This window comes from Pezoporus wallicus, unplaced genomic scaffold, assembly GCF_028554395.1.
Source record: "Pezoporus wallicus isolate ANWC-B61680 ecotype Strahan unplaced genomic scaffold, APGP_CSIRO_Pwel_v1 contig_13614, whole genome shotgun sequence".
Classification (NCBI taxonomy): domain Eukaryota; kingdom Metazoa; phylum Chordata; class Aves; order Psittaciformes; family Psittacidae; genus Pezoporus; species Pezoporus wallicus.
The window spans coordinates 331,047-358,605 of NW_026642178.1; the positions used below are offsets into that span (position 1 = coordinate 331,047).

Below are 27,559 nucleotides of genomic sequence, written 5' to 3' on the forward strand. Positions count from 1 at the left end.
AAAAGAATCAAAGGCATGAAAAAGATCTGGCAAAGTTGCTGCACGGAGCAGCTGGGGGTCAGTGCCGAGAGCTCCCACCAGTGCCCAGCTGGGAATGCCCAGTGCAGATCCGTGCTCACCGCGCTCCCCTCCACCCCCAGCGAGTGGAACTGGAGCGAATGCACTGACAAATGCTTAAGCAGCACTTAAAAGGGAGCGTGAGAAACATAGTCTGAGGATGAGAAATTGAATTCTAAGCCCATAAAGCAGTGCTCGAGCGTGGCCGTTCCCAGGCCCTCCCGGCTCACAGAGGTTCACCCATCCCCAGGCTGCAGCGGGTGGTGATGCTCGGGGGGGTGCTGAGCCTGCACCCCACAAGGGGACTGTTTCTAGGAATTTTGACAAATTCCTGATATCAAAAGACATTTCCAGCATTGGTGCAGGATATGGGAGCCTGAGCAGGGATTCTTTCTATACCTAAAGGGGCTGCAGGAAACCTGGAGAGGGGCTTTCGACAAGGGCCTGTAGGGACAGGCCAAGGGGAATGGCTTTAACCTGCCCGAGGGGAGACTGAGATGAGCTCTTAGGCAGAAGCTCTTCCCTGTGAGGGTGCTGAGGCACTGGCACAGGGTGCCCAGAGAAGCTGTGGCTGCCCCATCCCTGGCAGTGCTCAAGGCCAGGTTGGACACAGGGGCTTGGAGCAAGCTGCTCCAGTGGAAGGGGTCCCTGCCTGTGGCAGGGGTTGGAGCTGGAGGAGCTTTAAGGTCCCTTCCAATCAGTCTGCGATTCTATGAAGAACACAGTTAAGCTCTGCACACCCAGTGTACAGCAGATATTCTCCACACGGATCTAAGCACCCACAGCATCAGGTACTTTGCATTTCTCTCATTTTCTGATTAAGAAAGCATCAACTTCACAACATGGACAAATGGCTCAAGAATAACACAGTTTTCCAATATAATTTGTACCATACACTGCAGCTAACATGTATTATGTTGAGGGATTGCCACTTCCCTGATTTTCCAGGCTTCTTAAGCCCATAATACAGAGCACATGTCAGGGATTTCATCGCCTGCAGTCAGTGGCAAGAGTTATTCTTCCTCGCTGCCTAAGAAGGTAAGGCACACAGTTATGCTCTTCTGCAGTGTATGTCACTGGAAAATACAGATCTCTGCTGTAAATTAAGGCCCATGGAGCAATACATCAGTTCAAAACCCAGCAGCACGGGGAAAATGGCTTGATCCATCATGTTGTATGCAGAGGTTGTGGTGTCAGTCTCCTTAACCCTGTGGCAGAGGAGGGAGGGATCCATCCCTGCACCCCCACATCCCCTGCTGGAAGAGATGCACCAGCTTCCCACAAGGGCCAGACACAGCAGAAACAGGCACCCGGCTCCTCATCAGAGCCACAAAAGCAGGAGGGGACAGACCTGGCTTGCATTTGCCTTGTTATCGGCACCAGTGCCATGGGTGCAGGCAGCCATGGACCATCACCTGACAGCTACAGTTCATCATCTCGCTTTCCATTTACCCCAACACAGAAATGCTTGCAATAAAGTCTGGGGCAGAGATACATAACCCAGGAGCATGAGGAGCTGACAGGCTTCCCGTTCTTTTCCTCCAACACTGACACATACCAGCTGCAGAACGTTTTGTCCTTGAATCACTCGGGCATGACATTTATTTTCATGTATCACAAACTGTATATGGAGGATGGAAAAAAAACAGATTCATTTTGTACTTTGGATTCAACCACACTTAGCACATTATCTGTCCAATGCCCCATGCTGGTTTGGTTTTGGTTTTTAAATAATCATACTGAAAATACAGAAAACCCCCACTTTTTCCTTTAAAATTAAAATTCACTGATGAAACACACTCAGCAGTAAAATAGTTCAGTTTTGCTCGTCATCATCAAGAAGCATTTGAGTGACAGAGTTAAGTTAAAAAGCCCTGATTAGCACATGAAATAACATAAAAGCGCCAAACAAAAGCACAGCTTCAGATCCCTCAAATACAAATGCCCCAAATAAATGAAACCTGGGTGTTGGCAAAGCTTGTTTGCAGGATACACAGCTCATGGGAGTAAAGAATCCCCCTTTTCTTCCGGAGAAACCTCAGATGGCAGCACCTCTTCCTCCTCTCCAGTTTCCTGAAGGAACTTCACAAGCACAGCAGAGCAAAAGGAAGAAAGGGCCTCATTTAGTCTTGCAGGTATTTAAAGCCTGTTGATCCTAATGAGCTATCATACTTCAAACCAAAGCAGATGAGATGCATTCAACTGGGCTGCATCCCCGAACACCAAGAGCTTTTAGAGCTGACCTCAGAGCACACCCATCAGAACTCCAGCAGATAATTACCACCAATTTGGCTGGGGCAGACCTTTGACCCCGCACTGCATAATCTGGGGGAAAATCAAACCCAGCTGTAGCTTCCTCCTTGTTAAAGGTGTTTTAATGGGCTCTTCTGCTGCCTCACATGCTCCCACTTGTATTGCCTGGGTACTGATGAGTCCAGATCTGCATAAGCCCAAGGGCTCTGCCTTTGCTTCTCACACGTGTATTTTTATGTTGATGACATCCTAACTGGACAAAAAGAGGATCTCATGCCATCAGGGATACTTCACTATAGGTGCCAGCTGGGCTTTTGCATTCCACCAGTCCAGATCCACATCAGGAGCCTTTGTCCCACCGAAGATGAGTTGTGGCCCCATGATCTCCCCATGGTGCAATAGGAGCTCCAGGACACAGCACTGGGCCCCATCCCACCCTCTTGCTCCCCAAAAGGCCAGGCCAGTGCTCCGCAGAGCTGCCTCCTGTTTGCTGCCAAGGTGGCCCTGATTCTACAGACACATTTAACCTGGTCCCATTTTAATTTCCGCATGTGGATCCGGTAATTGTTTGGATTTTCACAGTGAATCCACGTTTCAGTGATTTGCATTTAAATGTGTTGTCAGAGAACTTCCAGAAATCTTTAATAAGCCAGATTTGCATTTTAATGTGCACTTAAAGAATTTCAAGAAACCTTTTCATGTGAAGAGTGTTATCTGAGCGACGTTCACATGTGAGGGGGACGAGAGCTGCCGAATCACTAACCACAGTTCTACCGTGGTGACACAGCCCAGCCCTGCTGGACTTGGTGTAGGGAAGAAAAGGTCTTCCTGAAGATGTGCTTTACAGGGGGGCTGGAGAGGAGGCAGTGGCACCTGGGCTGGTGCAGGGGAGGCTGAAGAGCAAATCACGGCGGGCTCAGCCTTCACCGTGACCAAGAGCACTTTAGAGAGGCCTGAGCCCATCAAGGGCTCCTCAGAAGTCTCCTCCCCATGGCCACAGCCGTCTTGCCCAGCCAAGGCTTCCACGGCAAAAGGCAGAGACCAGGACACGGACAACATCCTGCAGCCTTCGGAGGAGATGGAGAGCTGCCCATGGGCTCAGGGAGCGGCTGGGGCTGTGCAGATGTTTTGGCATCTCTGGCTGACATTCCTCCCTAAATCCACAGAATACCAGCACATGTCTCCGTTACGGTAATCACTATGAGCAGCATGGTTTAAGCGCTAGGGAAAGCATCTGTGCTTCTGCTGATCAGCTTTATCCCATACTCATTCCTAAGCAGAGCAAAACTCTAAGCCGACGTGAAAACAAGTTTATCTTTCCATCTGTAACAGCAGTGAAGAAACGGCTCCTCCAGCTTGGGCTGTCTTATGACAGATTTGTACATTCCTGCAGATTATTTTAACAGAAAATTAGGTTTCTACGTTGCTCAGGTTCGTTATGTTCTCACTTAAGCTCCAAATAAATTCAATATGCAGAATCACTCAGCTGATCGTGCAGTTAAATCATGCACTGAAGTTTCACTTTTACTGAGTTAGCTTGGGTGTTTTCAGATTACCAGAACAGACACAGGACCTTGTCTCTACAGAAAAAATTCTCAGGCCAGGTTTAGCTTTAAAATCAACCAGTCTAAAAATACATTTCTAAGCACTCAAAGCAGCGGAGAAGCCACTGCTCCAGTGCTCTCATGTCCTCACATGTCCCCACATACCCCTCACCAATGCTCTGCCCTCTGCTACGCCCCCAGAGCCCACCCCTGCAGATAAATGGGCTTCACTTCAAACCCAATTATAGCTGTACCAACAGAAGAAGTCGGGCTAGGGACTGTTTCCGATAGGTAACTGACAGGGTCATCACCAGCAACAAGTGGAGGAACTCAGAGACTATTGTAAGATTAAAATCTGCTCTTTTAGGCCCCAGGAGTTACCAGCAGCTAAGGCAGTGCCAGTGGAACGCAGGAGCCGTGTCCTGCTGCTAAACCAGCGCAAGGCTGAGGCATTTCTCAAGACCAAATGAGTTCAGGAAACAAAGACCAGGCTGTGCTCAGGTCACGGAACTTCACTGTACCGGTGGCTCAGGCTGTTTCGTCACCTCCTGGGCACTGCTCCTGCCATCACCTGCAGGCTGCACCCCAGCGCTGCGAGAATGAGCTGAGGAGCTGGAGGAGGAACCAAAGAGCTCGGACCCAGGCTCCTCTGCCCTCCTTTCCCCGCTGAGCCTGGCTAAACCACAGAGCATCCCCATGCTGCGCTCAGCACAGGTACCAGTGATGCGAACACCGGCACGCTGCTCCCCGTGCGGAGCTCGCAGCTCACCCTCCACAGCCCTGCCGGGTCTTGCAGTGCCATCAGGACCTTACAAACTGCCATTAGCAAGGCGGAGGCACTCGCAAGGAGCCAGCACAGTAATTAGTGCAAAGGCAACCGGATACTTCGGAGTTTAAATTATAGAGCAGATAATTGGGGCATAAGTAAGAATATTTGTGTGTTTACTCGCGGTGGGGTCACCGACTGCTTCCAGAACAGAGCTGGCATTGATAGGAAACCAAAAGGCTTCTGCTGCTTCAGCCAATTATTTTCTCAGCACAGATCAGAGCCTCAATGAGAACGAACAAATACGGCAGTTTCTGATCAGCTGAAACATTGGGTATGTGAGATTTTTATCACATTCTTTATTGCAACAAACATAAACAGAGTGTTGCAATGCACCAGCACCGCCAGCTCCGGTGGGTTTTCTGAGCATCTCCTGACAGCTGATGTTCAGCCTCCAGCTAATGGTGTTCAGCATCTAGAGATAGGGTGCTCTGGGCATGGGGGACCTGGGGGGTCTGTAAGGTAAGTACAAGTGCTACCTGAGGTTTACAGACCATCAGTAAGCTTGTGCCTGGGGCAAGGCTACTGGTGGGGGCATTTTAACCCTGTCAGAGGCAATGCAGCTGGCCAAGTCACGGGTTTTACAAGCCCAGGTTCCTGCTCCACTCCTGCCTGCCCAGGCAGAGCAGCCGGGAGGGGAAGGCTGGCATGCCAGGAGGACACGTCTTGCTATGAGCAGTAAATCCCACACTAGTACCAGGTGGAATTGATCCTTCTGCATTGTTTTAAAGAGCTGCTGGTCCACGTCACACATCCTATTTGGGATGCTGGTGATGCATTCCTAGGGAAAGCACAGTAATAAGCTGTTAAAGAGAAAGCACAATGACAAGAGAGGTTTTGCATCATCCTACATTGAAATGGTGGTTCTAAGCACAAGGAAACCTTGTTGTAGAAGCTAGCTCTGTGTTTCTGATCAATTTGGGAGGGTCCAATAAATACACGGGTTATTTGGCACACTGGAATCGGGCTGTGCATGCACACCAAACAGAACTGCAGCTACAAAGCCTGGAAAGAATGTAAAGGTCTCACTGAAATCATCTGAACAGTGCTGGTGAAAGGGCACAGCAGCCCTGCTCCCACAGCCACCAAGGCCTTCACGGGTTTTACTCAGGACCTGTGGGTAGCACATGTCAGCTCGAAGGGCTGATGAGCAAGAGCTGTCAGATGGATCTGGTCTCCTCCGGGGACAGACGTGACATGTCCCTGTCCTGCAGAAGGGGGTTGTTTTATATAAGGGTATATCCAGGTGGACATGTTCAGAGCAGCTCAGTAAAACTGTGACTCCTGTACACGCAAACAGCTTTTGGCAAGCCACATCTCCATGAATCTATCAAACCTGACCTGTCTTCCCAAAGTGGCTGTGTTGCTGCACACCGAGTTGGTGCAGAAGATGATGGGGCGTGTTGTGACAGGCAAAACCACGGATGAGCACTTCACCACATACACAAGCATCCCCTGGTCTGCATTTTCAGATAGGAGCACAAGAAAAGGCTTTAGGTTGAACACGGTGCTGTTGAGGTCCATGGCTCCAGCCTGCCTCCCCTGAGCCCTGGCAGCCGCACAGTGCAGGGGGGCACAGCAGAGGCCAGGGTGCCCCCTTTCAGCACAACCCTCCCACCCCAGGCCCATGGAGAGGAAGTGGTGGGAACAACCTCTCCTGAGAGGCTCCTGAAACATCCCTGCTTTGGCTCAGGCATGTTTCTGTATCGGACTTGAGTGTTGCAGTAGGACACTGATAACCACGCGCTGGCCATGGACAGCAGTGAGAAACACAAACAGTCTAATACCTAATAACCTTCTGCAAAGCCGATGAAAGGAAATATGATTTTCCCTCACGGAACATTCTTTAAGGTTTAAGTTAATCTGTTCTCTTCAGTTACTTCATCCCTTGGGAATAAGCACATTAAAACACCGACGAGCTGTACAAGCAAGAAAAGGCATTACAATGCCATTATCAATACAAAGCAACTTAAAATGCTTCCAATATTTAGAGACGAGCCCCAGCATGACTGCAAACAAAATCTCTGATCACTTTTTCAAACAATACTTAATCTGTCCTATAGCTATTGCTCTGGAAAACTGCATCTGCAAACAAAAACACAGCGTGTAACTGAAGTTGTCACTACAGCTGAGCAAACACATCCTGCCTAATAGTTTACTTGTTGTGCCATACACTTTACAGACCATTACATACTTGCGTGGAAAGAAAAATGACTCCATGCCATGGAGAAACACGGCAGGGTGAGGTGCAGGAAATCTGGGTACAGGAAGATTTCCCTTTCACCAGGGCAATGGTTTATGTCACCAAATGGTCCAGGGGAAACTTGGAACACAACACTGAGGTTCAGGTTTGGTTTTATGGCTATATTAACACAAGCAGCTCTACTGACACTGGTTCCAAGGCTGGGTTTGATTTCAAGCCATCTGGGGTGTGCCACAAGGGGTTCAGTGCAATGTGCCTGTCCTTTCCCCTGCAGGTAACCGGGGAGACAAAACCACGCTGTCTAAAGCAAGGAGGCAGCTGTGAGGATGTGATGGAGCTGCTCTCATACACGGTGCTGCAATGCTTCCCCATGAAATATTCATCACTCATCCCCGCTCACCCTGTTCCCATCAGCACTCGAGCAGCCGAGCAGAGGAGAGGCCGAGCGGCAGCCCCGGCACTGCGCACAGCCTGCCTGGGACTGCAGGGAAAACCAAACCAGCTCAAAGCCCTCTGGCTATGGCACGGCCTTCTCGGTCAATGTCATCCTACCCAGGATAATTATGGAAAACACTAATTATCAAAAACATGTGGAGCACTTTTCTGTGCTCCAGGGATCCCAAAAGCCCTCTCTGCATCAGCGCGGCCGCCCCAGCAAGGGGGGACATACCAGCCCCATGGGCATCTCGCTCCAGCAGCGCTCTGGTCTGCAGCTCGCCCCAGTGTCCCTGCGGCCCCCAGCCAGCCCTGCTGCTCCCTCCAGCCCACCAAAGCCCTTCACATCCTGCACCAGCTGCCCAGGAAGCAGAACTAACTGGAACCGAGGGCCCCATGGAGGGAGCTGGGGTCCCTGGGTGCCGGCTCCCTGGGTGAGGGGTCCCTGCTGTGGGAAGGTGCCTCCATCCCAGACCCACTGTGGTTTAAGGATAGGAATAGTGTCTTCTAAACCACTGTGGGCTTGATGAGCAGCAGGGAGATGGGTACATTTGCATGCGAGAGGAATGAGTAATGGCAGCAGGCACGAGGGAGGAATAAATGAACCTGATTATACCTACACCTGCAACTGGAGGCTTTGCCCTTCTGCCATATGTTTGCAGCGTGTTTCATGGAAACCCTCCCTGCAGTGGCATGGCCGGATGAACACGTGGAATGCATCCAGGACAGGTAACAGACCAAGATTTATCTTTGCTGGTCCAGTCACTCGATCACAGTCAGAGCTCAGAAACAAGTTCCCTTATTAGAAGCAAGCTGGGCAGATGCTCACTCAATGATCTAACCCTTGGGAAACGTCTCCCCCAGTCTAAAGAGCCCAGATACCTGCAGTGTGTTTCAGAGCAGGAGGCACTGGGACCCTCTGCTCCCTGGGCTGGGCTCCCAGTTAAACCCCAACACCAGAGGCAGGCACGAGCTGCCCTGTGCCCACCTGCCCGCAGCAAACAGCGCAGAGAGGAGGAGCAGCAGCAGCCACGTCAGCCTCACCCCCGGGAAGATGCCCCAGTGCAGCCCCCGCAGGCAGGCAGCCAGAGCAGGATGGAGCTGGCACACAGGACACAGCCTGGAACATATGGTCACAACCTCCCTGAGTGTGGTACATGGGGTGGGAGAAACAGCACAGAGAATGTGTGCAGGGGCTCTGTGACACTGGGGTCTTTACAGGAAAATCAGTGCCATGCAGTGGGTGTGAGGTGCTCACACAGACATTGATGATTTGAAGCAGCAGAGATCTTTTTCTATTAAATTAACCCAGAAATTTCAGCCTGGAGAAGAGAAGGCTCCTTAAGGGGAGACCTTAGAGCAGATCCAGTGCCTGAAGGGACTACAGGAAAGCTGGAGAGGGGCTTTAGGAACAGGACAAGGGGAATGGCTTTAACCTGCCCGAGGGGAGACTGAGATGAGCTCTTAGGCAGAAGCTCTTCCCTGTGAGGGTGCTGAGGCGCTGGCACAGGGTGCCCAGAGAAGCTGTGGCTGCCCCATCCCTGGCAGTGTTCAAGGCCAGGTTGGACACAGGGGCTTGGAGCAAGCTGCTCCAGTGGAAGGGGTCCCTGCCCATGGCAGGGGTTGGAGCTGGAGGAGCTTTAAGGTCCCTTCCACCCAAACCAGGTTGGATTCTATGATTCTATGCCACAGCCACACACATAAATGCACACACGCATGCAGAGGGAAAGGAAAAGGACAAGTAGCGCGATAACAACAATAGTCAAAAAGTAATTTGTTCTTAACCTGTTTCAAATAAAAATAACAAGTGTGCAAGTTCACTCCTCGGACCATCTGCAGCTCGAGCTGAAATCCTGACACCATCTGTTCAATTGGGACTTTAATGCTGTACCAGTATGCCAAAGCACGACCACGCGAGCAGGGACGCAGCCGCCTCCTGCACCACGCAGCTCGCTGCTCTGCTGGAATGATCTGGGGAAGGAAAAGCAGCCAACCTGGAGCAAACTGCACCGGGGTGTTCGCTGCTCCCCGCGGGGTGCGGACACAGGCCCAGGACATTTGTGCTCCCAGGGCTGCTCGCACAGCCCTAATGTAAAGAGGCCGCTTGGGCAGGACATCCAGGGAGTGACAAACAAACAGAAGGAACCCCGTGGGCTCCCGTGGGATGTTTTGTTCTCAAGCACAGCAGCACGTTCGCCATCCTGCAGAGCTGGCAGCCCCAGCAGAGCCCTTCCAGAGGAGGGATTTACCACTGCTGGGATGAGGATCAAGTCCCTTGGCACGAGCCTTTGCTGGGCCATGGAGGTGGCTGGGACTCGCTGGTCCTTTTGCACCTCTGTCAGACCCATGGGGTCACCCCCTGTCTGCCTCTGTGATGGATGGAGGAGGAGATGCTGAGATCCCAGCAACACCCGGGGTGGTTGGGATTGTGAATTCAAGGATGAGTTTGGACTCAATGGCAAAAAAACATCTTGTGAAGTGTCTAAAAAAACCTACCTTGCTAAATTAGCCTTGCAAGATTCATACCCTCTTTTAACTAATTATAGCTGGAGAGGCTGTTGAAAGCCTCTGCTTCCTTTTTATTGGTCCTAGTGGGAAAAAATCCATTTTGAGATGGAAATTAATATAATATCTGCCCAGCCTTCTTTAGTCATTTCTGTTTGGGTTTTTTTGCTTAGCAATACTGTAGAGTGACAACCCATACATCATGTCCTGTGCTGATTAGGATCAATTTCCTCAAGAAAGAAAAACAGAAATGCATTTCCTTTCCACTGTAGGATATAAAGCGAATGTAACTGAGGGAGGGGAGGAAGACAATACTGTCAAGCACTTAAATCTTAAAGACAGAGCATACACCCTTTTTTTCCTGATCAATGGAACTACGTAGGCATGTTCACAAAATGTAATTAAGTTTGTTCCCAAGAAATCTATGTGCAATATTTCCCTGCAATTATTTATTTACTACCTGGCAGGTAGCTTTTAGATTTCATCCAGGAGAAGACTGGCTGTGCTGCAGGAGATGCGCAGCAGAGTGCCTCCATGAGGGATCGTGGGGAGGTTGGCTCTTCCTTCGCTGTTGGGAGGTTGGCCATCTTCTTGCAAAGAAAAGCTATTGATGCCTTTAGACACAGCTCCAGTACGATGCTGTTTGTACCAGAGCCACCAGCCACAGCTGGAACAGGAATGTAAAGTGAAGAAGAGCTGGTTCTGCTCAGCAGCAGTGAGTGCTGCGGGAGCCGTGGTCGTGCCCAGATGTGGCATGATCCCCGGTCTGCTGCTGCTGGATTGGGAATACACAAACTCAAACCTCTGCTCTGGAGCCAGGCTGAGAGAGCTGGGCTGGGTCAGCTGGAGAAGAGAAGGCTCCTGAAGGGGAGACCTCAGAGCAGCTCCAGTGCCTGAAGGGGCTGCAGGAAACCTGGAGAGGGGCTTTGGACAAGGGCCTGTAGGGACAGGCCAAGGGGAATGGCTTTAACCTGCCAGAGGGGAGACTGAGATGAGCTCTTAGGCAGAAGCTCTTCCCTGTGAGGGTGCTGAGGCGCTGGCACAGGGTGCCCAGAGAAGCTGTGGCTGCCCCATCCCTGGCAGTGTTCATGAAATGGTATCATTTGACTTCTGCCTTCACTCCCAGGACTCTAAAGCAGCAGATTCTTTAATCAAATCTTTACTGGTGAAAGCACTTTTATCATCATTTTTAATATTGTCTGTGGAATAGAAGTAAGGCAGGCCAGCTTTCTACCTGCGCTCTGAATTGAAGGAAGGGAATGATTTAATCCTCACGTAATACAAGTGCATTGACTTGAGAGAATGGAGGATTTGTTCTCTTGAATGCTCACAAATGAATGGAATCAAGAATAGCTAGGAACTCCTCTGCTCCCAGCTGGGAAACACGCTTTTGCATCCTGATAATTGTGGCTTCACCAGGGAAAGTACAGACAGGCTCGGGCTGCCTGTGGCTTAGGGGAAACAGCATCCAAAGGAATGACAGAATTCATTCGAGCCATGGGTACAAACCATCTCTAACCTACAAGTCCTGTGCTTTAGGAGGTGATGGCAGGATTGAGAAAGCTCTTGAGGACCAGCTCCCTGCACCAACCTTGAGATCACCTAAAAACTAGAGAATAAACTAAAGGCAACATACTTCTGAAACAATCAGCAACTCATCAACTCCCTCATTACTGATCTTTTTGTGGTTTAGATCTCATTTTCTTCGGATGCCCCAGTCTTCCTGCTCCTGCCCAGCCTACGCTCATCTGCCATATGATAACACACTAAGGCACCGACCCTGCAAGAGAAAATCCTGTCAAGGTTTGCCTGAAAGCATCCACTGTCCATACAGGTGTGACCAGTACCTTATTGATGCAGGTGTGATCAGTGTGTTATTAATATGGGTGTGATCAGTACGTTATTAAAATGGGTGTGATCAGTACATTATTGATACAGGTGTGATCAGTACATTATTGATACAGGTATGATCAGTACCTTATTGATACAGGTGTGATCAGTACGTTATTAAAATGGGTGTGATCAGGACATTATTGATACAGGTGTGATCAGTACATTATTGATACAGGTGTCATCAGTACATTATTAATATGGGTGTGATCAGTACATTATTGATACAGGTGTGATCAGTACATTATTGATACAGGTGTCATCAGTACATTATTGATACAGGTGTGATCAGTGAATTATAGACAGAGGTGTCATCAGTAATCCTGCTGTCCTATGGGCACGCAAGCAGTAAATTTGCAAGAAACCCTTTTCATTTCCCGGTCCCGGGATCAGCCTCCGCAATCCTCCTGGTCCTTTAGGGAACAAAATGTTGGACTTGCCAGCACCACCAGAGAAAACTGTGAGCTGAGAAAAAGTGGTAAAATTCCTTGTGTAGGGGCACAGTCCCATTTCCCCGGCTCTCCAATGACATGCCTTTGCTTTTGCCCACTCAAGCTTTGCTCTCAGTTTTTGGCTTTGAGAATATTTAAAGTGCAAAACTCAGTCAAAATCAGCATGATCCACTGGGTTCTATTTCAGCCTGATTTAATTCTGGTGTAAAAATACACTGTGATTCAGTTTGATGGAAATTCAAGATGAAGTCTTCAAATACGTCTCCTCCAAAATATGCAGGGAGAGAATTTTTCCTTTAAATTTGGCTTTCAGGCCCTGGCCACAGCCTAACACCCAGCAGCAGCACAGGGGCTCCATTCCCATCTTCAGCCCTGGCTCGGAGCAAGGACGAGCATCCCCTGGGCTGTTGCTCCCTCAGAGTGATCCTATTCCTCTAAAAACACACACCAAAGCGTGGGGTCATTTTCCTGTTTGGAATGAGAGGTTTGGGGATGTTGCAGTCATTTTCCAACAATCCCCAGAGCCCCATAGCACAGCGACAGGTCTCCACAGGCAGACTTAGAGCAGTTTGTCTGGAGGCTTTCAGGATGGATTGCGAACCGGGGCTCTCTCCACTCTATTTTCCGCAGAGGAATTTTTTAGCTGCCTTAGCAGCTAATCAATGAGCTCCTATAAATCACTGATCACTTGGTGAGTAGATTCAGAAGCAGCACAGGAAAAATCTTCAGTGATTTATGAGCCAGCTTCCTACATCCAGGGGGTTGCTGGAGCCGCGCAGTGCTCAGCCCAGCACCGGCCCATGGTTCTACACAGCTGATAGTCAATGCAAAGTGGTCAACAGGAGTGCACTCTAAGTGAACACCGTATATTATGGGTGTTTCAGCAAAGCTTATACCCAGCCATTGAAATGTAAAAACTATTCTGACTTCCAGACTTCCAGCTTTCCTTTAAACATCATTAGAAAACTTATTTAACAGGCTAATGTGGGAAAACTAAGGAAAACAGCCTACGCAGTACTCTGATGCTCAGTGTACTGCTGCTCATTCTCTCTGTTACTGACCCAGATCCTACCAACAGAGACAAAACCAACGGACATTCACTCATGAAGGAAAGCCCAAGGTTCCTGGGGCAGCCTCAGCAAGGCCATTAGCACAGAAATGAACACCAGCCTCCAACACGAAACAGCAAAGGGAGACCTCACCTCATGCACTGAGCCTTTATACCATGCATCAGCCACCAGAGCTGCCTCTGCATGGACTTCAGAGGCATCAGCCCTTCCCAAATCAACAACACATCATCAGGGCTGGAGCCTGAGCTCCACTGCTCCTTAAGCAGTTGGGTCAACATCAGGAGGCAGAATAACAGCAGCAATGTTTTATGTATTCCAGTACTAACTAGAGCTTGTCTCCTGAAAGTAGCACAGGGAAACCACTCAGGCAGGGTTCCTTGGCCAGCTCATTCATCACTACTGAAGCAATCCCACCAAGCTGAGCTACTCCCTTCAGTCTGTTTTCCTCCTTTACAAAAAACCATACATATCCGGACAAGTTTCATAGCCGGTTCCTCTTTCTCTTTGCAAAGATGTAATTCTGAGTTTGCTTCTTGTCTCCATTATTTACCGTGTGTCAGACTTGAACTTGAGAAGCCGGGAAAAAAAAAGGAGAAGAAACTGAGAAAATGTTGTGGTTACAAATTTAAACCAATGCAGGATGGGTGGACAGAAAAACCCAACCTGCTGCAAGTGTCCGTCTGCCTGCGCAATATGTTGCTGCTATGCAGTGAACGGCAAGTATCTGTGCTGTGTTCTCGGAGTTACGCTCCTTTGCCCTTCCTGGGTTTGGTTTCATGAGAACCACAACCACATTTCAGCAAGTTTTACAGCAGGCCAGACCTGCCCAGGCCGGGGAGAGCTGCACCAACAGGCTGATGGGAGCCCCTCCATGTGGCCACCACTGCTGTCAGGGCAGCAGACTGGGCATTCCCGCTTCTGCACCTCCCAACTGGAGTTGCATGCATCTCGCCAGCACACACGTACATCACAGCAAACCCCTCCTCTGATCAGCCTACCAAAATGGTGCTCTGGGACCTCATGTGCATGGAAAACATCCAGCTCAAGGCTGCAGTTCGAAATACATTGAGTTTTTCCTTCCCCCCTAAGTGCCAGCCCTCCCTGGTTAATCCTTTATTCCCCACGGCCCCTCCTGGATCACCAAGCAGCAGCAGTGCTGGTGTCCCCGGTGGGGTTCTGCCCCACAGTGCGTGCCCGTCTGTCCAGTAGCAGCAGGAGTGGTGGCCAGGCACAGTGAGGATGTGACCACAGCCCATGCCCACGGCCAGGCCCCCACATCCCTGAACCCTGCACAAGTATTTCCAGTGCCCGCCGATGCCTGCAGTGCACGAAGCACCCGCAGTGCTCAGCACGGCTTGGAGAGAGAGGGAAGACGCAAGCACCAGGTCAAACCCCACTCAGCACCCTCCCCCGGCAGCGCTGGTTTTGCCTCCTGAGGTCAGAGCCCCCCTTGCACTGCAGAGACCTCCAGGGACGCAGGGCAGAGGATTAAGGGCTTTCCTTGGCAGGAATCTGCCTGGCTGCTGCGCGGCTGTTGCGCCAGAGGGAGGGTCTGCATTGCCAAATGGTATTTGGGAGCAGCCAGGCAACAGATCTGTGCAATTATGCTAAATATCTATCCCAGATATTCAAGTCAATGAAGATCATACCCAAAGGGCTATGAAACAATCAGCTGCGTGTGAACACCGGAGAGAGACAGAGGCCAGTACCCAAATGCCATCCTTGCCGGCTCCTGAGCATCACTGTTCATACGCTGCTAGAATAAACTCCGAGCCCTACATCCAGCCAACTTTTAAACCAAGTTTTGCTTCAGTTACCCATTGAGATGGAGATTCTTAGACTTTTCTACCTGTCAGATTTGACACTGCTGGCTTCCAATACATAACAGCACTTTTCATCTATGGAATAGCCCTAATCAAAAACTGCAGCTTTTCAGCCTGCCATGACAAACTGGTTAGAATTCAGCTGCTGCTCCAGTCTGAGCAGCAAAGCTGAGAGCAAGGTCCTTCTGACATGAATGTGCTGACAGACTTGGCTGGTTCCAGCCTCACCGCCTGCAGATGATCATCCCTGTGAGAGGAGTTTTGTTTGGCAAGATGGACCAGAGTCACTGATGATGACAATAATTACCTGGAAGCAGAAACATCTCCTGTCCACAGGGAAGACAGCTTGCATTATCCGTTGGATTAGACATTATTTTGTTAACTTTTGGGTCATTTTGGTCTCCACTGATTTAAAAACAGACAGAACCAACTACTGGAACATATGACAGTACCAGTTCAAAGAGAGGGGAGAACAGGCAATGTTCCTCTTCCCCACGTAACCCATTTGACAGCACAGCTGTAGGTGTCACTGTACAAGAGCATTCAGTTTTGTTAGTCAAATTTCTACCACACAATTAATTTATGAGTCAGTGGTAGGTACATCAGAATGGGATCTTTCAGCTCTGTTCACACATGCAAAGTGACAGGCTGCGGCTGGCTGCATTAATCCCAAGTGGATCATCTTGTCTAAAGAACACCAGGATCATCCCAGATGTACATGTCCGATGGACGGCCATCAGCGCGCATTCACAGAGGGTTTCACATCTCCTTCCTGATGCACATCCCCACTCAGGAGGATTCTTCTGTTTATGCCAGGATAATCAGAAACCTACTTCAAGAGCCTCCTACCAGCAAGAGGAAAGCTCTCCCAGTCAGCACCTCCTTGAAAGAGTACGGTGAGGCAGCCCAAATTTACAACTGTCCCTAGTGCGAGCAGAGGCAGCAGCACATGCCCTTGAGGAGCCAGAGCCTGATCACTCATCTGGGGCTTTCCGAGCTACAGAGCCAGGAACATCTCACAGCAACATCTGCAGGTGCTTGAGCTGCTCCCCATGTGCAGACATGCAAGTGGCCGGCGCAGGGCAAGGTTTCAGCAAATCAGACCGGCTGTCCTGATTTCCTCATGCCTGCTCAGACTTCAAAGCACGGCCTTAGGAAGGGCAGGAACAGTTTATCTGAAATCCCTCTATTCTTTTCTGCTACTGAACCGGAAGGAGAATTTGTCAACCCCTCTCCTCCTATAGGAAAACATTAATTCTGTTTCCAGGTAATTATTGTCATCACCAGTGACTGACCTCAGAGAGAGCAGGGACATGGCATCAGAGGCTTGGGGGCAGTAGCACTATGTAGACGGGCTGCTGTGCTGTTTTCCCCACGCCATCCCACTGCCATGTCATGCGGTTCCTCACTGCTCCACAGACACAAGCACCCAGCCTGCCCTGTCCCTGATCTGCTCTCTGAAGCTAAAGCCTTCTCCATTCCCAACCTGCTCGTTTGCTCTTCTGGCAATCACAGCATCCACGTGCAGGGCTGTCACCACAGCCTGGCAAGGCTGCAAGACTGGAGCGAGGCAAGAGGAGCTGGTTTGTAGGTTATGGGAGGCGGTGAAAAGGAGTGTGCTGCTGCAACGTCAGGAATGGGGCCAGGCTGCAGAAGGCTGAGCCAGCCCATATGCTTTAACACCCCCCGCCCCCAGCACCACATTTACCAGATGTTCAAGTGCACACTTTTGATTCATCCCATTGCAAAGGTTGGAAACATGTAAAGACGAAGATCCAAGCACAGGCTGTCACCCTCTCCAAAAATGAGAGTGTTTGGAGATGAGGTTTTACTTAAAGATCATCAAACCAGAGGAGGGGGCAGCACCCACAAAATGGTTCAAGTCTGAAACGCAGCCTTTGCCAGCATGGAGTTTGAGTAAATGTCTTTGACATAGGAGAAAGTGGAGGGAAAGCAGATGCCTGAGCAGAACCTCACCTCCTTTCTTCAACCCGTATCCACCTGTGAGCAGGATCAGGCTGTGCCTCCTGCCCACCCACCACGCAGGAACTGTGCGTGCCTCAAAGCACTGTTTGATTTCAGCTGTACCACACCAGCACCGCCTCCCTCCAAACCCTGTTTGAAGCTTCAGTGGAGCAGAGCAGCACTCCGAGGACTGCAGTGTCATCCACAGCCCTTCCCAGCAGCCACGCAAAACAGCTGTGGGTTCCCTGCACTGGGCTCCCTGCGTGCCCTGTGCTTCGGGAAAGCCTCCTCCCCAGAGAGCTGGAAGCTCCATTAGCCTTAATAGCACCTAAATTTGAACAAGGGGAGAAGGCGTCATACAGCATCCATCGTGCCGTTCTGTTAACAGCCCACACTGTACCCATGTGAGCCACTGCAGGTTCCAGCCCCTTTGGACCAGCTGATCTGCTTTTAGAGGGATCTGCACATGAAGAATGCTCTTTGTCTTCATGCCAACCGCAGGCAGCTACCTTCTGAGCAGCTTTTGTACAATGTATTTGGTGCCTCAGAAATATATTCTTCCCTCTATTATTCCTCCTTCCTCTCTCTCTTCCTCCTCCTTCTCCTTCCTTTCCCATCTCTGAAGACTCCCTCTGGCCATGCATCTCACAGGAGTCATGGCATGGCTCTGCACAGGCCACCTCTGCATCTGCCTAACCACTTGGATAAGACACCTCCCATGCTTAGGCCCATTAACCTGCTCACAACAGCCTGATGAATTAATGCTTCTGTAGACACAGTTGGCAGCTTCTAATTAAGTAACTATGGCTAAGCAGCTGCAGAGAAGATGTAATGCCACCAGAAAACCAGATGTCAATTTTATTGGTCCTCAAAGTTCCAAATGACATGATCTGGGGAAATTTGGTATGAACTGACATTGGAAACTTGGGAAGGGGGCTCTTTCCCTCCCGGAGCATTCTGTGCCGGCTCTCAGGCTGCAGCCAGACCCCGGGCACGCGGCTGGAGAACCTCGGCAGCCCACCAGCAGCTTCAGAGCCAGCAGCCATGGCACAGAGCGCAACAGAGTGAGGAGCATAGAGCTAAGAGAGTGGTTTGGCATCATGGTCGCTGCTTTCGCTTTTACCTGGGGAAGGACCCTTTGGAAAACCCATCTCTGAAACTGCAGCAGTGTCAGAAGTCCACAGAACTGGCATGAGCCAAACGCAAAGCCAGGGTAAGGGTTTCCAGGAACCTGAATTGGATCGGGCTTCCCCTGCACTAGTGAGAGAAGATTTGTGACACCTACTGTAGACTTCCGCTCTCCAATGCTCCCAAGGCACCTCTGGGTACCCGGCCCTAGCTGGAGCGATGTGGGAGCAATCCCTAAGGGTAGGAATTTGAGTAACACACAAATGGAGCCTGTGTTTGCTGACTCATGCAAACCCCCCTTCCATCCCCCTTCAATGAGCAAACCCTGGTGCCCATAAGGAACTCATCTGTTTTTCTGATTTTTATATATAAATGCTAACACAATTTATCCTAATCCATTCCTTTAACTACAGTAATTCTCCTCCTAAAACTTGTACAAGACACTGCGATTTCAAGCAGAAGAAGCCTAATAACAGAACTCATCCATCCCTGTTGGAATGTAAGCGAATCCATGACCTTAGAACCATTTTGCTAAGAAATCCAGCTAGAAAACTAATTTTAAGTAAATCTATGCACGTCAGAAATACAGATGGCTTCAGGATGCTAACTTAAGCACCATTACATAAGCAGATCAGGGCTGCCTGTTGAGCCCCGACACCAGAGTAGATGGTGCTGACTCCGGTATCACACACAAACTGTTCACTTCCCAATACATCTTTCATCCCAAACTTTTGCCATCTCTCCTTGGTACCAACCTGGTCCCAGTGAGCCTCGCACACAGTGCCCATGGCAGAGCATCACCTTCCCCAGCCCCGCTGCCAATGCAGCTGCTGCCTGAAGCCCATTTCTACCAACGGGCTGGGAAATGCCCCATCCTTCTCCCTCCCGAAGTGAAAATGGAGGAAGAGCCGCATGAGCCTCTCAAATATTTAAGCACAGCAGTTGTGGAATGACGTTCTGGTATGGAATTATAGAATCAAAATTACCCTGGAGTTACCATTAGTAACGGTGCCTCCACCTGAACAGCAACTTAGGAAGTTAATGAGCCTGCCAGAGCTATCAGGTGAAATCACCACAACAGCATACGATCCGCTGTGACTGCGGGAAGCAGGGCAGGCACTTCCCATTCCGAGGCCAGTTTGGTTCTCACAGGCATGTTGCATAACACGGCACAGCAACCGCATCCTTCTGTTCCGAGCCCTCATTCCAGAGCACACCGGCTGGCTCCGAGGAGGCTCCCTGTGGAAAAGCAGCCAGGGACGGGACTTTGTTTTCCCTTCCCTGCGGGCAAGCGTGTCAGCTTTGCTGACAGATGGCTTGGCTGACTGCGCCTGACTATTACCAAGCAGCCATTACCTTTGTAAATGGAATCCCATCTGAAGACTTTCTGTAATTAACTCTGCAGTGTCTTCGCAAGGCTCAGGCTCCATCCCGCGCCGCCTCGAGAGCGTGCGGGGCAGTCAGAGGCGTGATTTACACCGCCGGAGGCAGCAGCACCCTCCAGCCACAGGGCTGGGAGCTTCTGGCAGTCTGTGCTGCCACCTAGCCAGGACCAAGCCACCGGGCTCGGCCTTGCCTTACACTGCGAAAGCTTAACCTGAAGCGTATCCCCAGACCCCAATGAGCCTCAGAGCGCGGCAGGCAGGAGGCAATTTGCACTCTGGGCTTTGAGAACTGCACGGCCAACAGAAGGCAGCAGCTTAAAGCAGGTCGTATTCCCCTCAGCAATGGCTTGTACTTACGGTAGAAGACATATTCGGTGTAGCTGGACCAGACCTTGTCATCTGTGTACTGGTTGACAAAGGAAGCTGTCACCGAGGAGTTACAGGCCACCATGTGGAATCCACACTCAGATAACATGTCGAAAGCCCTTTCCAGGTGCTTGAACTTGAGATAGAACCGGGAGGTGTACCTCTCTGGAGCCCTGTCTGGGTCTCTGCTTTCATTCAAACTTTCTCCAAAGACCTCTTTGACCAGAGCAATCCTTCCACAAACCAAAATCCTTGGGACCCTCCTGAATTTGGCGTCTGCTTGGCTCTCCCTGCCCACAATGCAGGACCCCCGGTACCCGATGGTAATGAATCCCCACTTGCGATCAGGCGGTAAGAGCGACGAGGGTGGGCATATTCTTGTGTCACTGCCTTGGGAGACCTCTTCATAGTCACTGTGGCAAAAATCATCAGGGCTTTGCTGCTTGTCATCAGGAGTCAGGAGTTTGACCAAGTCTGGGAGCTGGAAGTACTCAGCCTCCCTCTTGAGCCTGCCCTTCTCTGGGAAGTGGTCAGGCAGAACCACTTGCTTGTCCCTGAGATAGTCCAGAATGTAGCGGAAAAGGAAACCGTCTCTGTCGATGAAGAATCTTCCCTTGGAGTCCTTGGCCAGATCATTGGCCGTGTCTCTCTTTGGGGTGAACATCTTCCAGAGCAGGGAGTGAGGGGTGCCAACCAAGGTGGAATGGCGAGTGAAGTAAACCTGGCCACCCACATTTAGCTCCACGACCTCTGGGAAGGAGTGCAGCCCCGACCCCTGCTCTCGAGAAGGAAGGTAAGTCCTGCAGTTGCCACTCAGAGCCATTGTACTTCAAAACAGAAATCAGCAGCAGGAAGCAGCAGGACTATCAATCACATTAAAGGGTAGAATAAAGCTTCCAACACTGAGGAGAAACAGGGGGCAAAGGGGAAGTGAGAAAAGAAAAACAGCCAAAAGGTTTGTTCAAAAAAAACCCAAACTGTCCATGAGTGACAGGGAGGCAGAAGTGGCTTCTACCCTAAGCCACAGAGGCTGGAGAGCAATCACTTCACAAAACGCGATCACATCATTACATCTTCCAACAAAGCCATCAAAATCAAGGTCAAGCCAAGCCTATGGTCCTTCATGGGTCTGTCAAAAGGGAAAACAACACAGGACACAAATTACCCTTTTAAGCATCACAGAAGCTGCACCAGAGAAAAGCAGCTCGGTTTAGAAAGCCAAGCCAGGTCTCCTGCTAAATGGGTCTGGCATCTTGCAAGTTCTACACTGCTTTTTCACAAGCACTAATCAAGGGAAGGACCACATATGACTCCACCGATTAAAGGAAAATACATACTTCATCTTTAAGGAAACATCTCATTTAGACATGCACATGAGGGAACAAGAACAGCGAGCCTTACCTTGGTCACAGTCAATGCACAGCTCTTGGAAAGGAAAGCAAAATCTCAAGACACTCAGAACACACAGACAGGCACACAGAGTCCAGCGAGTACGAAATCCGATCCCAGCAAGGGACAGCAAAGGCAGGAAAAGTGCTCTTAGCAACATCCGTGGAGGTCTCAAGAGTTAACCCGACTCACAAGTTAACCGTGGCAGGTGACGACAGAGACCAAAGCACACAGCACGATGGGGAGAGCAAGAAAAAACCCCGCAACGACCCCCGAGTGAATCAGACGGGGCTCGGGGAGCTCGGGCCGGGGGGGCGCGCGTTCCGGCAGCCTCAGATGACTTGCAGAAACCCCGCAGCCGGCGCTAAGGGCTGCGGGGCTCCGGCGGCTCCGCGGCGGGCGGCACAGCCATCGCTCCGCCGGGGCCACCGCGGCCGGGGCCGCTCCGCCGGGGTCCGCTCCCGCTGCCGGCGCTGCGGGGCTCTGCTCGGCTCCGCTCAGCGGCGCGGGGCCGGGAGCGCGGCGGCCGATGCCGATTGCATCATCTTAAAGGAGTCGGGCCGGGACCGGGCGAGCGCCGGGGGCAGCCCGCGGACAGCGCCAGCACCGAGACAGCGCCTGGCCGCGGCCGCCCCGCTCACTTCGGGTGAAGTTCGTCCCGCTCCGCTCCGCCCGCTCCGGCCGCCAGCGCCCGTCCCCCGCCCGCCCGCCCGCCGCCCGGACGTGCCTTTGCCGGCTCCGCGCAGCCACCGCCGCGGTCTCAGCCGGCGACGCGGGCGGGCGGGGCGGGGGATCCCGGCGGGAGGGGGCTCCCAGCGCGCCCGCCCGTGGCTGTGGGGCAGGACCGTGGGCTCCCCCCGCTGCTGGCGCTCCGCATGTCCCCGGCGAGGGCCGGAGCCCTCCGAGAGCCGGTGCGGGGGCGCGGCGGGAGCGGTCCCGCACCTCCGTGCGCTCTGACGGGAGCTGGGGACCGGGGGGGGGGGGGAGCGGTCGGAGCCCGGCGCGGCCCCCGGCCCTGCGCGCGCCGGCAGCGCCACCTGGCGGCTTTGGGCGATCGCGCAGAACCGTCCCGGCGGCTCCGAGCGGGAGCGGAGCGGAGCGGAACCGGGGAGCGCGGGCGGCGGCGCCGGGACCCGGCCGGTAACGGCGCAGCCCCGGGCCGGGAGGCACAGAGCGGCCGCCGGAAGGAAGCCGTGAGGCGCGGTGAGGGGCTCCCCGCATCGCGCCCGCCTCGGCCCCCGCAGCCGGTCACAACCGCACCGCACAGCCCAGCTCTGCGTCCACACGCTCCGGTTCCGGCAGAACCAGGTTACCCGCGGTGATAAAGATGGAGCTGCTCGAGCAGTTCAGAGAAGGGCACGGAGCTGCTGCGAGGGCTGGAGCAGCTCTGCTCTGGAGCCAGGCTGGAAGAGCTGGGCTGGGGCAGCTGGAGAAGAGAAGGCTCCTGAAGGGGAGACCTGAGAGCAGCTCCAGTGCCTGAAGGGGCTGCAGGAAACCTGGAGAGGGGCTTTGGACAAGGGCCTGTAGGGACAGGCCAAGGGGAATGGCTTGAACCTGCCAGAGGGGAGACTGAGATGAGCTCTTAGGCAGAAGCTCTTCCCTGGGAGGGTGCTGAGGCGCTGGCACAGGGTGCCCAGAGAAGCTGTGGCTGCCCCATCCCTGGCAGTGCTCAAGGCCAGGTTGGACACAGGGGCTTGGAGCAAGCTGCTCTAGTGGAAGGGGTCCCTGCCCATGGCAGGGTTGGAGCTGGAGGAGCTTTAAGGTCCCTTCAACACAAACCAGTCTGGGATCCTGTGATTCTATAATAAATACAAGCGTTTCACTCAAACCCTAACCAACAGCTGGAGGGGCAGCTTCAGAGTGAAATCTGCATGTGAGGAAGCCCCTGTGTGCAGCCTGGCTTTGCTGACTGCTGAAGTTGCAGATATTTCTGTGAGATTCTTCTGAAAACATGGCCATAATTAAAAAGAGTAACAGTGAACACAACCTGCTGGTGCCACAAGTACAACTTTTAATGCTAAGGCAGGAAAACAGTAATTTTTACTCTCGCAGACTTTTCAAATTCAAATGTGAAAGTGGAACAGTCAATCACACCCTGGAGTTTGACCTCAGGGGTATGGTCAATGAGGGGCTTTAACACCTACAATGAGTGGTGAAACACCGGCTTCCTTTGAGAGCTCAGCTCCCTGGTGCTGCCCCGTTCAAAGCAAGGAGCATCGCACCAGCTTTTCAAATCCTGAACGTATTAATGCTAGTTAACATCCTGTGATAATATGTGTATCAGTTTTCATAAAGCCAGGGATGCCACAACTGGCAGGGCTTGAAGGATCTGCCCAGTAAAAACTGATCCTTGTTCAAATACACCCCTTGCGAGCCCACGGAATGGTCATGATCCAAACCACGAGGCAAAGAACAACCTGGCAGAAGGCTTGAGGCCTGAGTGGAAACCTAATGTACCTCTAATGTGCAGATGGGAGGTCATATAAAACCTGTGATTCCTGATGAGCTTGTGTGCAGCATCCTGACACGTGTGAGGGGCTGATGCTGCCAGATTGAAGCTCCAAGTCTGTTTAAAAATTATAACCCTTTGAAAAGAACAAAACCTGTGGAATTTTGATCACAACAGTGTTAGAAATGACCTGCACTTTTCAAATAATAAATGAAAGGAATTCAACACCTGCTTTTATTTCTTTACACAGGACGTTCCCATCATTTTACTGTAACATAATTTCCTTTGATGGAATTACTTCAGTAATAAAAGCATCCCATAATGCTTCCCAGCTCAGTACAAGCCATTGCCCAAATCCATCAGTGTTGCAGCTGCAGGAGAGGGAAACCGAAACACTCTGTGCCCCACAGGTAAGGCACATCAGGACCGTGCAGCCGCAGCTCCCACGCAGCTCCATTGCAGAGCTCTGCGGCTCCTTTGGGAAAGGGAAGCAGCTCCCGTGGAGGGGAAGGTGAACAGATGCTGTACTACCTCCAGCACAGCAAGGGGAATATTCAGCCTCCAAAGTCAGAGCAGAGCTATCCTTACACCTGGTGCACCAGTGACGTGACATCATTCCCAGGGCTGAGGTCACTCCTCATGTCAAAGTGCTAAATTAGCACCCGTGCTTTCAGGAATCATGGCACAACTGACTCCACTGCGTTCCGTGGGTGCTAAAAAAAGGCGTCCCAAAAGAGGCAGCGGTGAGTGTTAGAAAGCAAGGGGAGTACCCAGCGAGGTGTGTAGTAGCAAGGCTGTGTGTGCACCTCCCTTCCATCCTGCATATGAATACACAACCTATAAATACGATCAAGTCGCCCACTTGTCATGAGCAATAGGAAGCTGTTTATCAGCATTTAGCAACTCCATGCAGACGCTGAGGAGCTCCAAGCAGCACCAATTGGAAGTACCAGAAACTGAAGGAGTAATTCTGGAAAGAAGAAAAAAGCAATCTAAGTTGGATTTTGGACAGAAGATTTCAGCTAAAAAGCCACATGGGAACTTTCATCACTCTGGGTGGATTTTACACACAATAATTCACACAGAAAAGGAAGAAAGAAAACCCATACTCCCAGCTCTAGGCTTCCGCTTTGGATCAGAAATGGTTTGAAGGTGCCACCCAAGGATCCTCCAGCCACATCTGCTGTAACAGCCAGCTCTCCTCAGCAGTCTCCAAGCTAAACATGGGGCCAACACAGAGCTACGAGCCTTCCTGGGATGGAGCAGTCTTCCCATCACTCAGGTACCCCTGGAAACCGAGTTCCCACAAAAGGAGCAAAGCAAGTATGATACTGAGCTAAAATAGCACATTGTCCACTGATCCAGCAGTGTGAACTGCACACAGTGCACACCCCGTCTGCTGCAGTCCAGCAGCATGTGTGAGTCAAAGCCCTAACACATCCTCGCTTTGAAGAAGAGGCATAGAGAAACACTGAATGTGAGAATCTCCCTTGGAAAAGGATCTGCTGGCAAAAGAGCAAGTGCCACAAAGCAGTGCTTATTAACAGGCACATAGTAAAGCATTATCCAGATTTGCCCTTGATCTTTAATTCATAACTCAACTGGATAATGCATTTCCATTGCAAGAAGGCAAAGGCAGAGCAGAGCTCTCCCAGCTGCTGCGCGCGTGAGCACGGGCACGGCACGAGGAGGCGAATCCAACAGGACACACGCGACAATGTGTTTTCCATCACGCAATGTACAGAGTGTGGGCACAGCTCCTGCCAAGGAAGCTGTCCCCTCCTTCTGCCACACACCAAATGCACAGCAAATGCAGTGTGCAGCGTTCTAGGCTTTCAAAAACTCACAGCAAGGGAAAAACCCATGTTCCACCCATTCAGATCACGATTGCTGGACATCCGGTAATGTTCTGACCCAGAACTGAGATACCCAATGCTGACAAATCCTTTAGAATTTTACAGGCACTGTTCAACAAAGCCTCCCACTGTTCCAACAGTCCTGGGGGGCTCTGGCACTGCAACAGACCCAGCACGTACAGGGGGACAGAGACCTCGTGCGCTCACAGCAGCATCCCAGGACTAAACTCAAACAAATAATGGTTGTTTTCAGCCACCCGTCTGTAAGGGAACCCCCTTCCCTCTTACACTTTCTGCCATAGCAAAGCCTGTTTCAGCAGACTTCCTCCTCCCTCCTTTCTCCCTTCTCCCACACTTCCAGAGTTGTTTCAATGACACTTTTGCTCACAGTCCGGTTCAAATTATTCTCTTATTAACACTGGTGTAATTTGAATGTTACAGGTAAAGCAAAGTTTGCACCTCCCTGGGTAGCACTGTCATGACCTCAGCACTGTGTACCCCATGTTAGGAGCATCTTTACTCTTCCCATCTTGGAGCCATTTTGGCCTTTTGCAAAGCCAGATCCCCTGTGCAGGTAACTGTTTAACTGTGACACCGCAGAACGGAAGGACTGGTGCCTGTGGAGGTTGTACCTCGTCAGGCAGGGCTGGGTGATCCCGGCTGTCCATTGACACCCTTCCCGGGTCCCCAGGGAAGGCAGCAGTGGTGTGGCTGCAGTGTCACAGCTTCCCTTGAACCCACAGGCAGGTCTCAGGCTGCACCCTGCAACAGGCAGGTACAAATTTGTCCTGTAAAGCTGGAGCAGATGAGACCCTACAGCAATGCTGAGATACCCAGCGCAGAGAGGACTCAGCCTAAGCTGCCAGTAAAATCTGGTCATCTACACAAATCCCCCCAGATTTCCAGCCAAAGAGCATTTCACGAGCAGATCAGTTACAGAGCCCACTGCCTGCACCTGGGCCTCATTTTACTGTCCAGTGAACTGCAGCAAAGTCACAGGGCTCAGCAAAGGGCCACCAAGTCATCAGCATCACTGCATGCCCTACAGGGCTGCACCATGGAATGGGTTCTGCAGGAGAGGCTTGGAACAGGCCCACAGTGACATACAGTGAGCTCACCGGAAGATTAAATACGTGACAGTTTGCACCAGAATAACTGTCCTGTGTCCTGGGCCAGAATGAATGGAAACAGAACAGCAGCCATCACCATGCACTCGTTCTGAAGTGTCAGAAACTGCCCCAGCCGGGGTGCTCCTGGCCCAGAGCCCAGCAATGCACACTTCTGGCTTCCTGCGCCCACCACAGCACCTCAAGTACTCAATACAGACAAATTCTACCTCTCAGTCTGAGCACAGCTTCTGCCCTGGCCCTACATGAGAATATGGGAGCAAAATGGTGAAACCAGGGGGATAAACAGTGAGTGACAAGGGACTGTGAAGGAGCTGCTTCACGTCAGTGTCCTCACAGTCCCAGTCATTCTTCTCCATTCCACAGTTTTCCCAGCAACTACAGTTTATTTGTGAGGGTGAGGCAACGCCTGGGCTTTAACGATGCCATGCAGATCCATGGCTGTAGCACATCTTCCGCCTGGCCTCAGGAATCCCTTCTTTAATGAGGATGTGTGTAAGGATAAGGAGGGCTAACGCTGATTGCTCGCTTTCCCCTCAGCCTGCTCCATCTCCTTCAGTTTCACATCAACGCTCCCACGCTGCTGCCTCTGCATCCACACCGGTCACGGGGAAACCACTCCCATGGGAACACCACGGGAGCTGTGGCCTGGGGATAAAGCCAGGGCACCTGACCGCAGATCCTTGTCACTCTTCCTATGGATCACGGGGCTGTCCCAGCACACGAGGCAAAGCAGGGAACAGAGGCACGGGCTAACGCTGCTTTAGTGCCCACACAGATACGGGCACAAGCTGATTCTTTACACGTATTTTACAGCCAGGGTTTTGCTTTTCTTC

The 27,559-nt window shown here is 51.5% G+C and overlaps 1 protein-coding gene across 1 annotated transcript in view; it reads right to left on the minus strand.

The window, feature by feature from the left end:
* KCTD16 (potassium channel tetramerization domain containing 16) overlaps window positions 1-21,541 on the minus strand; it is a 50,943-nt gene extending 29,402 nt beyond the window's left edge. The window contains exons 1-2 of the mRNA XM_057427811.1: window positions 21,304-21,541; window positions 19,894-21,031 (exon numbers count right to left, since the gene is read on the minus strand). Of these exons, the coding sequence (XP_057283794.1) occupies window positions 19,894-20,725 (832 nt within the window). The 5' untranslated portion in view covers window positions 20,726-21,031; window positions 21,304-21,541. The remainder of the gene's footprint in view (window positions 1-19,893; window positions 21,032-21,303) is intronic.
* Window positions 21,542-27,559: the final 6,018 nt, after the last annotated feature.